The sequence below is a fragment of the Chrysemys picta genome, chromosome 6 (assembly GCF_011386835.1).
Source record: "Chrysemys picta bellii isolate R12L10 chromosome 6, ASM1138683v2, whole genome shotgun sequence".
Lineage (NCBI taxonomy): Eukaryota > Metazoa > Chordata > Testudines > Emydidae > Chrysemys > Chrysemys picta.
In genome coordinates, this window is record NC_088796.1 from 13,018,983 (window position 1) to 13,033,639 (window position 14,657).

Genomic DNA, 14,657 nt, shown 5'->3' on the forward strand with positions numbered 1-14,657 from the left:
CCTGCCTATTCTCAGCGCTAGCAGCTCATTAACTCTGCATGAACATTGCCACTTCCAAATGAAGGGCTCAGGCTGATGGGGCCAAGGAGTTGAAGTGCTGAGAGGTTAGCCGATCACACGAGATCACCAAGATAATCTGAAGTCTCTTGAAAATCTTGGAAGGTTTCTGCCATCTCCAAACCAGAGAATAAAAATATCTGTTGGTTTTTGTGACAGGGTGTACTGGGCCTTTGTGGCCCCCTCCTGGAGGCCCCATCATCCTGCCCCAGGAAAGGAACAGCAAGGGTGGATCCTGGACATGCCTAGCAAGGCTGCATGGAAGCAGCCAATCAGAGCCCAGCAGGTTCAAATAAAAGGCACTGCAGGGCCCAAGCAGGTCAGTTCCTGGCTGGGACTAGAGGGGCAAGGTGGGGTGCTTCTCTCTGGCCTTAGGAGCTTACAGGATAGCCAGAGTCTGTTACTGGCAGCATTTGCTTAGCTGGGTTTGCAGGGAGAGAGGACATGAGACACCTTAATCTTGAGATAAAGGTGAAGCTAAAAGGGGACAGGTAGGAAGAGGCCAAGGAAAGAAGTGGCAGCTAATTGAAATTGAGCAGTATGTGGTGGCTGTTCATAGGGTCCCTGGGTTGGAACCTGGAGTATTGGGCAGCCCTGGGTTCTGCTACTGGCTAGAAGTAAAGTGGTGTAAACCCCACGAAGTGGGCAGGACTGAGTTGGGAGCCCAAAGAAAGGGCAAAAGGCACCTACTAAGGGCAGATAGACTGTTTATCTATCAGATGGTATATACCCAGAAGGTGTTCATCTAGACTTGGCTGGAGAGCCAAGCCACAGAAGACCTGCCAAGCAAGTCTATCAGTGCTGCATACAGCAGCCGGAGGCGCTCAAGAGGTGTGTCTCCCCGTTATAGTTTTGTAGATGACTCCTGAGGTGCTTTTGGATCCAAGGATTCATACTGGAACCATCCCAAAATGCAAAGGGAGTCAAATCTGAGGTTTCTCCCATGTTGAATACTGACATGCCTGAATGTCATTTTCACAGAAGCAGTTTAGAGGCCAATCTTTGAAAAGTGACCCACAGAATCTAAATGACCAGGTTTAGATTTTCAACGAGCTTAGGAGTGCAGGGCTGTTGTTTTTTTGCAAAATACATGCTGATTTGTTTTATGACTGTGCATCCATCCGCACATGCAAATACTTCACACCAGAAACATGGAAACCATGCATGCGAATTAGACTTGTCTGCGGCAGTTCCTAAATGTTTTAAATATCTTGCCCTTAGTTTTTAAAGCATGCTAAGAATTTTTAAGGCTCAACATGCATGGCTAGGAAAGGTTAACTATTGAAGAACCGGGTTACAATACTATTTAAATCTCCCAGGCCATTCTGCCTTTAGCCCCTGGAGTTCTTTATTGCATACTGCATATCTGTTTTGATGGAAACAACTTACTTGTTGCAAAGTTCCATCTCTGTTATGATTATCTCTCGAACATGCCAGTACGCATCAGCTTTTGTGGTTGACTTCCTTCCATCTTTTGGACAGTGACCAACACAGATGGCTGCAATATCACCAACATTCTTTGAAGAAAACAGAAATTTGTCTGTTGCTCCCCTGCAGGAAACGTAGAAGAGTTTCAATTAACATCTTGGAGACTGGCAATGACTTGTGTCATGTTGGCATTAAGTAATTTGAGCGTGGCTATGAAAGATATAAAACAAACCTTCATTTAAAGTCATTTGATTTAACCCATAATTATTTATCACAAAGTATAATTTCCGTATTTAAATTCAGTATTTTTCCTGATTAGGATGACACTTTAAATTACCACCACTAGGACCTTCCAGGGTATGTTTGAGCTACTTCACATCCAAAATCAATTTGTCTTGTTATAGAGAAAGCTAAAGAATGACTAATTTTCCCCTAAAGCATTCATTTTTTTCCTCTGACAGATATTGTATCTGTTGTAGATCTACTGAGCATAGCTGCTTTTAAAACCACTAGTCAAACTACCCCTCCTGTTTTTAAGCTGTTCTCAAGATGGGCTTTTAAGAATAATGTATCTCTGTCAAACATTTGGCCAACTCTTCTGTTGTGTATCTTTAGTAGCTGCCTTATCGGATTAGACCAGTAGTTCTCAACCCGCAGCCCAGTTAGCCCACTGCTGCAGCCCTGCTGCATGCTAAAAAAAATTCAAAATTTGCCGCTCTGGTCTGGCAGAGGTCGGGGCTGGCTGAAGGGGAGAGAGCATAAGGCAGCTTGCAGGAGTGTTCCTACCAGCAGGGGGCTGGTGAGTGCTGCAGGAGGGCAGGGGGCAGGAGAGTGGGTCTCTGGGCAGGGTTGGGGGGGGAGGGCAGATCTGGGCAGTGAGGGGGTTGGGCGCTGGAAACTAGGGGTTTGCGGGGATGTTGCAGCACCCCCAGGTTTTAGGTGGGGCTCCACTCCTGGCCTGTCACCTTGGGTCCTGGCTGCCAGCTGCCTGGCCCCACACAGCGGGGTCCCCGTCTGGCTGACAGCTGCCCGGCCCTGCGCGGTGGGGTCCGGCCCCGCACTGCAGGTCCCCGGTCCGGCTGCCCGGTCCAACGTGGCAGGTCCGGGTCCCAGCTGTCTAGCCCTGCGCCCAGGGGTCCACTCCTGGTCCCACTCTGTGGAGGTGTCTCTGGGTAGGGGGGTGCTGGGCACAGGCGACTGTGTGTGGGTTTTGGGATGGGAGGGCCCTGTGGTTCTCAACCTGTGGTCCATGTAATACATTGTGGGCCGCATATGCAGCCCACTATGATAAACAGGTTGAGATTAGACTGTTAGTAAGGCTGTGAGTCTGTCAGGGAGGTTACAGAAGTCACGGATTCCGTGACTTTCCAGGACTTCCAGGACTTCTGCAGCGGTGGGTGTGGCTGGCCTGGGGGCACCCGAGCAGCCTCCCCCTTCCCCTCCCGCAGCACCCAAAATGTAGTCGGGGGTATATAGTACAAGTCATGGACATGTCACGGGCCATGATTTTTTGTTTATTGACCGTGATCTGTCCAAGACTTGTAATATATACCCCTGACTAGAACATAGCCTTAACTAGTAGTTCATCCAGTTGTCTGTCTCCAACAGTAGACAATGCTTATTACTTCAGAGGAAGGAATCCTAGCCCCATTATACCCCTGGCCAATTGTGTAAATAGAGGAGGTTCCTTCCTAACCACCACAGACAATCTGCTTATTCTGTGAAATATGTTTTTCTTGTTGTTTCTTTTTATTGCAGTCCTATCCGTCCCCAAACTGTGCCAAACCGCTTCATAACAGGAGCACAGCACTGGTTAACAGATGGAGGTTTCCTCGTATCATGGCTGTTTGCTGTTGGGTCACTGATGTTTAAAATAGCTACATACACACTGATGCCATTAATATTAGAGTCCAATTTACTCATAAGTTTGCCTGCTTTGGAAGGAACTCTCTTGAGTTCCTGACAGAAAAACACTCCCTCCCTCCACAACAAACAGGCTACTCTAATATTCTTTGTGGTCTATGGGCAGCATACTGTCAAGTACCAGAGGGGTAGCTGTGTTAGTCTGAATCTGTAAAAAGCAACAGAGGGTCCTGTGGCACCTTTGAGACTAACAGAAGTATTGGGAACATAAGCTTTCGTGGGTCTGAAGAAGTGAGGTTCTTACCCACGAAAGCTTATGCTCCCAATACTTCAGGCAGCATACTGTGTACAGTGTCCATAAACAAAAACAACACAAAACCTATCTCATGGATACTAATAACTAGAGGGGTTTGACCAGTTTTTAGTGTGTTCAGGTGTAGATTTGAAATGTGGAAGAGGGATTCTCATTTGTTTCATCTATATAAAGGTGCCGCCAGCCAGTTTATACACTCATACATAATAGCGCCCATTCATATCTGCAGTATAAAGTTTTCTTTCATCATTTCTCTCTCTCCTTTTCTTGCACGCACGACATATACCAGAGATCTCTCATTCCTAAACCAAAGATTTGGAATGTTAGGTCAGATCTAAACAGCACTGACAATATTTAGCCTGGACTTATTTTTACTCTCTTCCACCCCAGGAACCTTCTGTTGGAGATGTTAAAAACACCTCCCCCTCAGATGAGTTCTTCTACAGCTCCTCCCAGCTGAGCCTGTTGGGGTTCCCCTTAGGCTCATCTGGCAAACCCCTGAAGTATCATGACCCTTGTTTAAGTTTTGAAGGATATGCGCACACATATATGTACGTGTCCAATCCCCAGATGGACATTTCTGCTCATTCATAAACTTGGCCTCCAGAGGCAAACGTTACTTCTTTCTTCCACATTACTACCTGTTGTATCTTTCGGAAAGGAAAGTAAGAAATGGTCTGACACTCCTAATGCCGCTCCATGGATCCGCCAGAGGAAGGGAGGGAGGGGCCTTTATAAGAGAGACACAGCTGGTGACATTCCCTTCCTGCTCACCCATCAAGGCCTAGCTCACCTACCTTGTGAATTTCCTTTTTTTGGAGGAGTTTTCCAGAAGGAATTCTTTTGAGCGGCCCTTCTTTCCTTCTAAGATGATCCAGATGTTTTCCTTGGTTTCTGCATCCTCTGTGTCACTCGTCACTGTGACGATCTCATAGGCTTCCAAGGCAAAATTAAAGCACAAAATTAAATAGCCAGAGCAGAGCAGATGCAATCAATGACAATGGCCAGACAGAGACTTGTCTATTGGACTGTCACTATGGCCTTCAGGTAACGGGAGCTTTGCCATTGACTCCTGTGGGGCCCACATTTCACCCCAGGGAAGGAATAAACAGAAAGCAGAATAGGCTTAGGATGATCAACAAGCAGGAGTGTCTGGGGCTACTCTTGAGTGGCTCTCTTCTTTCAGAGAACTCAAAGGGCAGTTGTGAGCAGCTGTCCCTCTGCCCTGATGGCAGGTGTGCTGCAGTGGTTGATACTGTTTCCTGTCTTGCTCAATGTGGCTATGAGGCCACTAGGATGGTTAGTGAGGATATAGGGGCTGCAGTGCATTCAGTATGCTGATGACATCTGTGTCTCCATCATGTCTCACCTGGCTGGAGCAGTGGGATGAATGATCTTGTGCCTAGATGAACGTGCGGCTTGGATGAGAGCTAACTGGATGCAATTCCATCAAGACTGAGATCGTGCTGCTGAGTTGTGGAAGCAGCTGAGGAGCTGGTGGAATTCATATGGACACCCCTCATTGAGGGAGCGCAACCACCATTTGTAAAACAGGTCCGCACTTCATATGTGTGTATATGGGGGCGAGGTATTAGGTCATGGGCAGCTCCTAAATGCCCAGGCAGTGGCTGTAGCCATGAGTGCTCTCTTCCATCTCTGCCTGGCAAAACGATTTACAACCTTCTCTCTCCTGTGGGAATCCTCTCACAATTGTCCATTCCTTGACCACCTCATAATTAAACTGCTGTAAGGTGCTCCACATGGGCTTATACCTTGGGACCCCCAGGAAGCAGCAGCTAGTGCATAATGCCGTAGCCTGCTTATTAAAGGGAGTTACACATTGGGAGCACTTTAGATCAGTGTTCTGTCATCTGCACTGGCTTCCAGTAAGCTTCCAGGTAGAATTCAAGGTTTTGGTTTTAAACTATAAAGCCCTAAACTAGTTTTGGACCTGGTACCATGAGAGATCACCTCTCGGTCTGTCATAAGCAGCCACGGATGAGATCATCAGAGGCGCTTTCAATACAAATAAGAAGGAGCTGCTGACAAGGCATCCTCTATGAGGGTTCCATGATTTTGGAATTTGCTCCCTCACTGCTCTGCCAGAGCTTGGATTTGTTAACTTCCTGAGCATGCTGCAAAGCTCATCTTCCCCCCACCCCTGTACTTTGTTTAGTCTGCTGAGGAGGGGATGGATTGAGGAGGGTGTATTTTTGGACAGTCCGTTGACTACGTTTATATTGTAAATTTTAATTTATGAGACAGGCACCCAGAGCACTGGAGGGGCCCCTCCAGATGTATTTTAAACACCCGAAGAAAATAAATTAAAAAGTAAAACAAAAGTAGTCAACATCCTTTATCAGAATAATTTCCATTCTGGTTTAAAACCTAAGAATGGCCATACTGGGTCAGACCAATGGTCCATCTAGTCCAGTATCCTGCCTTCCAATACTGCCCAATGTCAGGTGCTTCACAGGGAATGAGCAGAACAGGGCAACTATCAAGTGATCCATCCCCTGTTGTCCAGTCCCAGTTTCTGGCAGTCAGAGGTTTAGGGACACCCAGATCATGGGGTTGCATCCTTGACCATCTTGGTTAATAGCTATTGATGAACCTATCCTCCATTAACTTATCTAATTAATTTTTGAACCCTGTTATACTTTTGGCCTTCACAACATCACCTGGCAATGAGTTCCACAGGCTGACTGCATTGTGTGAAGAACTTCCTTATGTTTGTTGTAAATCTGCTGCCTATTAATTTCATTGGGTGATCCCTACTTCTTGTGTTATGTGAAGGGGTAAATAACACTTCCCTATTCACTTTCTCCACACCATTAATGACTTTACAGACCTTTTTCACATTCCCCCTTAGTTGTCTCTTTTCTAAGCTGAACACTCCGTCTTTTTAATTTCTCCTCATATGGAAGCTGTTGCATAACCCTACTCATTTTGTTGCATAACACTACCGTTCTCTACAGATTTTTCCAATTCCCATATCTTTTTTTGAGCTGGGGCAACCAGAACTGCACACAGTATTCAAGGTGTGGGTGTACCATGGAGTTATATAGAGGCATTATGATATTTTCTGTCTTATTATCTATCCCTTTCCTAGTGGTTCCTAACATTCTGTTCCCTTTTTTTTGACGGTCGCTGCATATTGAGCGGATGTTTTCAGAGAACTATCTATAGTGACTCCAAGATCTCTTTCTTGAGTGGTAACAGCTAATTTAGACCCCATCATTTTATATGTATAGTTGGGATGATGTTTTCCAATGTGCATTACTTTGCATTTATCAACATTGAATTTTATCTGCCATTTTGTTGCCCAGTCACCCATTTTGTGACATCCCTCTGTAAATCTTTGCAGTCAGCTTTGGACTTAATTATCTTGAGTAACTTGGTATCATCTGCAAACTTTGCCACCTCACAGTTTACCCCCATTTCCATTTCAACTCTGAATATGTTGACCAGCAGAGATTCCAGTCCAGATCCTTGGAGGACTCCACTATTGACCTTTCCATTCTGAAAGCTGACCATTTATTGCTATCCTTTGTTACCTGTCTCTTAACCAGTTACCGATCCATGCTTACTTTGCCTAAGAGCAGGGCCACCCCTAGCTATTCTGGGGCCCTACGCAGCCCCCCCTGCAAGGGTGTGTGTGTGTGGGGCCCCAGGCCTCCACGTAGGAGAGCGGGGGGGGCTGGCCCCAGGCCTCCGTGGGGGGGCAGGGCTGGCTTGGGGGGCAGGGGGGAACCACCCCCCAGCACTCACCAGCGGCGTGGCTGGGGCCGGGTTGCTACACTCCCGCCGCCTGTGAGTGCAGCCCCGGCCCTGCTGCAGAGCTCAGGGGAGTGAGGGCGGGGAAGAGGCGGGGCGGAGCAGGGGCAGGGGCCCTGGGGAAGAGCCGGAGCAGGGGCTTGAGCAGCACGCAGCTGCGCAGGGCACCAGGGAATGTGGTGCCCCAAATTTCCTGGTGCCCTACATGGCTGCGTACTTTGCGTATGGGTAAGAACGGCCCTGCCTAAGAGCCTTGTACTTATAAGTACCTTAGATAGATGAATGGCATATTATGCAAGGGTGTCCAATTGAATGGACAGAGTTGAATTAAGCTGAAGTAGGGTGACCAGATAGCAACTGTGAAAAAACGGGATGGGGGGAGGGAATAGGTGCCTATATAAGAAAAAGGTCCCAAAAAACAGAACTGTCCCTTTAAAAACGGGACATCTGTCACCCTAAGATGAAGGATTTGTTAGGGTATGTCTGCACTTGCAGCTGGGGGTGTAATTCCCATCTCGAGAGCTAGCATGGGTTTGTCTCTTCCTCAAGCTAGTGCACGAACAATAGAATGTGGCTACAGCAGTGCAAGTGGTGGGAGGGGCTAGCTGCCCTGAGGATGTGCCTAGCACCTCAGACAGGTCTGTACTCGAGGCAGCCTCACATCACCACAGCTGCACTCTGTTCTTAGCATGCTAGCTCGATGAAAGCTAGCACAAGTATGCCTCATCGAGCCGGAAATCACACCCCAAGCTCCACATGCAGACATACCTTGGGTGATATACATTCTCCAGACTCCTCAGGGCAGGGACCTGTGACATGCCTGGCACTTTTGTCAGAGCTATGAAATAATAATGCTTTCTCCCTCACCACTGACCTCAGTGGAGTTACCCTGGTGTCAAATCAGGAATAACTCAGAGCAGAATCAGGGCTATGGGGTTTTAAACCCTGCAGTCGAGCTTGCAGCCCCAAGGCAGCTGGGGCAATGTTACCTGTACACCTTTGGAAACTGAACTTATTTTCCACCTTAAAGATTCAAGCCCATTATTTCTAATGAAGACATAACCTTGAATTATCTCTGCATAGTGCTAGCGTCAACAGATGCATATGGTGCCATCTTCACTTTCAGCCTAGAGTGAGACTAACTGTGCTTCCTCCTCATAAATCTTCTCTCATAAAACCACGGTGCTGGGTATCAACAGGCACTGAGGTAAACTACGCCTGAGAAGCACCAAGTGCCAGTCCGGTGACTCTCAGACGAGTGGTTTCAATAGCTCCAGCCATCCGGTGACTCTCAGAGAAAGTCTCCAACTTACATGTGCGCTCCTTCAATTCCAGGATGTCGTTATTGGCACAAGCCAGTTCTCTTATGAGCTGACCGTCATCTTCGCCTTTAGCCAGCCAGCGATCACACTGGAAGCGGAACGTCTTATCCAGGGTGGCGTCTTTCACGTCGATGTATTCCAAGTGCCAGCCAGGTGCAACTCCTTTTTGGTGAAAAAGAACAAATATATAATGCTTGGGTAGGTGACATACCCATCGCCAGAAGGAACCTGTGGGCCCTGAAAAGGTATGTCCTTTGTTTGAAAGGGCCATAAGCGGGCCTGGTGCTCTACAGAGGCAGAAAAGACAAGGTCGCTACCCTGTGGAGCTTATCCTATAAGGACCACGTTCATCATGAGTAAGGAGGCAGGGCAGCCAATTGAAGGGCAGCAGCAGCCCCCCTCCTCTGGACCCCAAGAAGGCTCCCCAATATGTTGGGGAAGAGTCAGACTAGGTGAACTGGACCGTAAGTTCTTCCACTCTTTCTGAACCCCACTTTGCTATTATTGCAGATATCCTTGTGAAGGGCTGCTGGGGCTAGCTCTGTGTTGAGAGGAGAGTTCACCATGGATATATCATAGATGCCATTAGAGAGTCAAGATTTACCTCACTGCAATCTCTACAATATTAATTATTTCGTAGTCTAAGTATAGGGCAATGTAACTGTTAGTAAATTGGACTTTTTAAATGGACTTTTTAAATGGGGACCATCATATGTGTGTGCGTACACACTGTGACATGCCTGGAGACACATAAGAGATCTCTCTCTACAGAAGAGATAGGCAGATGTATACACTTATTCTGGATTGATCCTTTTAATTATCCCCTACGTTTCTAATTTAAAAACCCAGGGTGAAGAGCTGGAGACTCTGTCTTTTGAAAATCTGGCCCATTGTGTCTGGGGTTGGGAACGAAGCAGCACTCTGATACAGGACAACGATTCTTGCGTTTACAGACCAGGAGCAGACCTGCCGAGTAAGAAGGTGCTGCATTGGCACAGCCACCTTTCAGGGAATGAAACCTCAGTTGAAGCATTCTGTTTCAAAGCTCTCTTTGTAAATGGACCCAGACCCATCCCTGTTGTAACTCCTTGGAAGCCAATGGAATTACACCACAAAAAAAAGTAGCCTATTGTGGGCCAGATCCTCAGCCCAGCCTGGGCTGGGTTCTAGTGAGATATGGGAAGGGCAAAGAGTGGGAGCATCTCGTGCTCATACAGCTGCTCCTTAGCTTCCCTAACGTAGCCCCATGGCAGAGAGACCAGAGGATCCACTGCTCTGCAGATCTGCCGGCTTCACCCCTCCCTTGGCCTACTCAGTCCTAAGCCTGTGTTAGCTGCCCTGCAGAGATCTTCTAACGCAGCATTTCTCAAACTGGGGGCCCCGACCCAAAAGGGGGTCATGAGGCTATTGGGGGGGGGGGGAATGTCATGAGATCATAAAAAATAGGGTTACATACATCCAGGTTTTCCCAGACATGACCTTTTTTTTGGTCCTCCGATCTCTGTCCGGGTGGATTTTTGGAACACGAATATCCATGATTTTTCTTTGCTTGTCCTTTTTCCTTGCCTTCAGAGCTGGCAGCCAGAGAGCAGCGGCTGCTGGCCAGATGCCCAGCTCTAAAGATGCCCAGCAGCAGCACAGAAGTAAGGGTGGCATGGTATGGTTACTTAGTTCTGTAGGGATCTGCTCTGACACCGCAAAAGCTATGTCTGGTACCAAGAATGAGAGGGCGGGGTCATCACAGCCTGAAATATTTTCAAAAGGGGACCCAGCAAAAAAAGTTTGAGAACCTCTGCTCTAGAGCAGCCCCGCAAGCTGATTCCCTCTCCCACCCTGATCCCACTGTCTGTAGACGTAAGGGCTGACTTTGTCGCTCAATGTGCATGGTTTGCTTTATGCTTGTAACAGACCTGTTCCTAGAAGACCTAAAACTGATGCCAACAGGAGCCTGGGATGCACAGAAGGGCTGGGATCAGGCCAAGGTGCACTGTACGAAAGCCTAGAGGGACTTTATTGACTTTGCTGCACTTATGCTGGGGATGAACTTGGACCAATGTGTTGGTCTCTGCTGCAGTTTTATAAGATATTAAATACTAAGTGACTGACCAGTCCCTGCTTTTTGCGTACAACCTTAGTCTTAAAAATAGTCCTGGTCACTGCTATGCCTTTGTCAAACATGCTTTTTTCTGATCACCATCACAAGTGTTGATTACCCAGATCAATGTTTTCAACAAAAGGTACTTAATTCCGAGCCTGTTCTGCTGTCATTGAAATCCCCAGCAGCAAACCTGTCCTAATAAAACCCACGGCTATGACACGTAGGCTTCCTGCATGGTCCCACTGCTGGAAGTGACATTTTCAATAGCAAGCAAAACATTTCAAATGTAATTAGAGGAGGAGAAGAGCTTTGGGGAAAACAGAATCACTTTGCTGGCTCGACTCTGGCAGTTGTATAATTTAGTGTCATGTAGGGAGATGTATTATCTCCTCCAAGCAACCTTAGCCACAAGGAGCAGTTCAGTTCTTCCATCTGTTTTCTGTTCATGGGGTTGCTGGAGTTGGCAAGTGTGAAAAGATGGCCCCAGCTCCATAGACTAGCTAGTCATGTCTATTGTCTGCAGATACCGATTCTTTACAGTTGTATGAGAAAAATCCAGTTCAGACCTACTCAGAAATAGTTATAAGCTCCCCTTCCCAATTATTCAGACCTCCCTTCCTGCTGGGCAGAACCAGAGGGGATGCGTGGTTGGGGGGTGGCGCACCCAGATTTTTGCCAGGGTTTGCTGGGCCCACTCGGTCATATGCTTCCTCAGGGCCCGTCCCTGCACAGCAGCTGCTGAAGCTGGCAAGCTGGGAGCCACGGCCCTCGGGGCTAACATCTAGGAGTTGCAGGGAGGGGCCGCTGAGTGTAAGAGGGGAGGTGTCTTGGGGGGGGGCATGACTCAAGCTCCTGGGGGGGGGGAGCTGAACCTTTAAATTGTGCCCCTCCACTCTCAGTATGCATCAGTCAATTCAGCCCCCCCCCCACCCGTCCCCCTGCTGCAGGGCAGAAACCCCGAGCTCCATCCCCAATCTGGTAGGCAGACAATTGGGTGGGGGGAGCTCTGCGAACTGTACTTTAACTGTACACATGTGGCTCGCAAGCCGCAGTTTGGCCATCCCTGAATGATAACATCTGCAATTACTAGTACTTGAGATGGATTTCAAAAATCCACGTCAGACAGTAAAATGACCGTTTTAGGGGATCAATAAGCAACTGTGTTCCCCATTCCCTCACTACAGCACTGCACAATTGCCTGGGTGCACTATGGCTTTCTTTTAGTCTTCCTCTAAAACATTAGATACTGGCCACTGTCAGAGCTAAAGCTGATAATGCATTCCCATCCACGTGGCCCTGCTACACTACTCCTGCTTATCTGCCCACCAGCCGCTCTATTTGACCATAACAGGCATCATCTGTAAAATGGGACAATACAAATAAATCATATTGATCGGAAACTCAAAACAAATGTGTGAGGTCATCAGAGTGGGGAGAGACATGCTGGTAGATGAGGTGCCAGCTCTTGCCAAGGTTGTAGGTGTTAGGGTTATCATATCTGAACATTCAAAAAAGAGGACACTCCACGGGGGGGAGGGGGGAGAGTCGGCCCTGCCCACAGTCCACCCCCACTCCTCCCACGCTCCACCCCCACTCTGGTCCAGGTCCCGGCCCCTCCCCGCTCAGCCCTGCACCACCGCTGACTTGCTGCGTCCCTCCTCAGTCCCCACCCACTGCTTGCCTCCTCCCACCTGCCACTCACCTCCTCACTCCCCTGCCAGAAACCCCCATGCCCATCCTGAGACCCCCCGCCTGCCGCTGGCTCACCAGTTCTTGCCTCCTCATCCCCGCCCGCTCACCAACTGCTGGCTCCCTTGCCGCTCGCCTCTTCAACCCCTGCTGCCCACCGCTTGTCTTTTCACACACACACACCCCCGCACCTGCTGCTGGCCCGCCTCCTCGCCCTCCCGTCCACTGCTGGCTCCCTCAGCGCTCGCCTCTTCACCACTCCCCGCCCGCCGCTGGCTTGCCACTTAGGGTGACTAGATCGCAAGAGTGAAATATCAGGACACATTGGGCGAGCGGGGGGGGAGGGGGAGGACGACGACGACAGACACAGGTGCACAGAGCCATGAGAGGGGGCCCTAGGAAGCTGCGAGAGGGGGCCCTAGGAAGCTACCAAATGCAAAATTTTACCTGACTCTCGGGACAATGGCGTCCTGATTGTACATTAAGCAGATGCACGCTGCCAGGTGCAATCCCTGCTTGCTAAGGTGGGTAAGTGAACTGGGCAGCAGCCTAGCAGTGCTCAGCCCCAGCCTGCCCTGCGTAGAATCAGCATGTGCAGAGGCAGGTGCCTCCTTTCCTTGGCTCTGCCATGAGCAAGGTGGACCGGTCTGCACACACTCTGCTGGGGAGGAGGATGCAGCCTCTGACACTTACCTCAGGGACCTGCCAGCCGCTTCCTGGGAGCCACCTCAAGTAAGCACTGCCGGGAGTGGTGCTACAGCTACAGAGCTGCAGCTCTGCTGCTGCAACACCATAGAGTAGACACTTTCTACATCAATGGAAGGGGGCTTTCCATCACTCTAGTAAACCACCTCCCAGTGTGGTGGCAGCTAGGTTACTGGAAACATTCTTCTGTTGACCTAACCGTGTCTACACCAGGGTCTAGGCTGGCTTAATTACAGCGCTATGTGGTGTGAAAAATTCACACCTCTAAGAGATCTAAGTCCAACTAAATTTTAAATGTAGACCAGGGCTATCCCAGAGAAAAGAACATAAGAATGACCATACTGGGTCAGACCAAAGGTCCATCTAGCCCAGTTTCCTGTCTTCCAACAGTGGCCAATGCCAGGTACTTCAGAGGGAATGAATAGAACAGGTAATCATCAAGTGATCCATCCCCTGTTGCCCATTCCCAGCTTCTGGCAAACAGAGTCTAGAGACACCATCCCTGCCCATCCTGGCTAATAGCCATTGATGGACCTATCCTGCATGAATTTATCTTGTTCTTTTTTGAACCCTGTTATAGTCTTGACCTTCACAACATCCTCTGGCAAAGAGTTCCACAGGTTGACTGTGCGTTGTGTGCATCAGGATAGTTTGCCATGGTGCCTCTAATACTGTCTCCTTGAGAAACCCTCAGCTCTTCTGAACTCCTACTTCTCTTAAGATTTCCTCCCATCCCATTTTCTTCCCTACAAATTCTGGGTTTGTTGAAGTCTGCTTTTTTTGAAGTGCACTGTCCTTATTCTGCTGGTCTCATTCTTTCCTTTCTTCAGTCTTCACCTTCACAACATCCTATGGCAAAGAGTTCCACAGTTGGATTGTGTGAAGAAATACTTCCTTTTGTTTGTTTTAAACCTGCTGCCTATTAATTAAATTTGGTAACCTGTAGTTCTAAAACCACACAGAATAGCTAGTCCTTTCGCCACTAAAGCCTAGAGTGACTTTCTGGAAGGCTCAGTCTTATGGCCCACTTAGGACATTATAGTGACTAAAGCCTAGGGGCAGAGTGCTTAGTGCTTTCCCCAATGAAGCCCTGCCAATGGCCAGCCATAGTCACTGCATTTGAGGGACCACGGAGACTGATCCCTCTGTGCACACCCCAGGAAGATAAATCTCCTCAAAGGAAGAGAAGAAGGAGGACTAGAGCAGGCTAAGCACAGGACTAGAGGTAGCAGGCTTATCTAGAAGTTCACAGATGGATTGTGTCTCCCCAAGGTGAAATCCCTTGCTGAGCTCCCATAGGGGTGTTTCAGCTCTATGTATCTACTTTGGACTGAATTATAAAGGCACAATCTAGCCCTTCATAGCCAAGTATTGTAAATTAATAGATTACATATCTGTTGCCCTT

General features: G+C 48.4%; 1 protein-coding gene across 2 annotated transcripts in view; it reads right to left on the reverse strand.

Moving 5' to 3' along the window:
- The window catches only part of LOXHD1 (lipoxygenase homology PLAT domains 1), a 297,140-nt gene that overhangs the window by 4,731 nt on the left and 277,752 nt on the right, over positions 1–14,657 (reverse strand). For both annotated transcript variants that reach the window (XM_065549964.1, XM_008166053.4), the window contains exons 44-46: positions 8,752–8,922; positions 4,459–4,597; positions 1,447–1,608 (exon numbers count right to left, since the gene is read on the reverse strand). In XM_065549964.1, the coding sequence (XP_065406036.1) occupies positions 1,447–1,608; positions 4,459–4,597; positions 8,752–8,922 (472 nt within the window). The remainder of the gene's footprint in view (positions 1–1,446; positions 1,609–4,458; positions 4,598–8,751; positions 8,923–14,657) is intronic.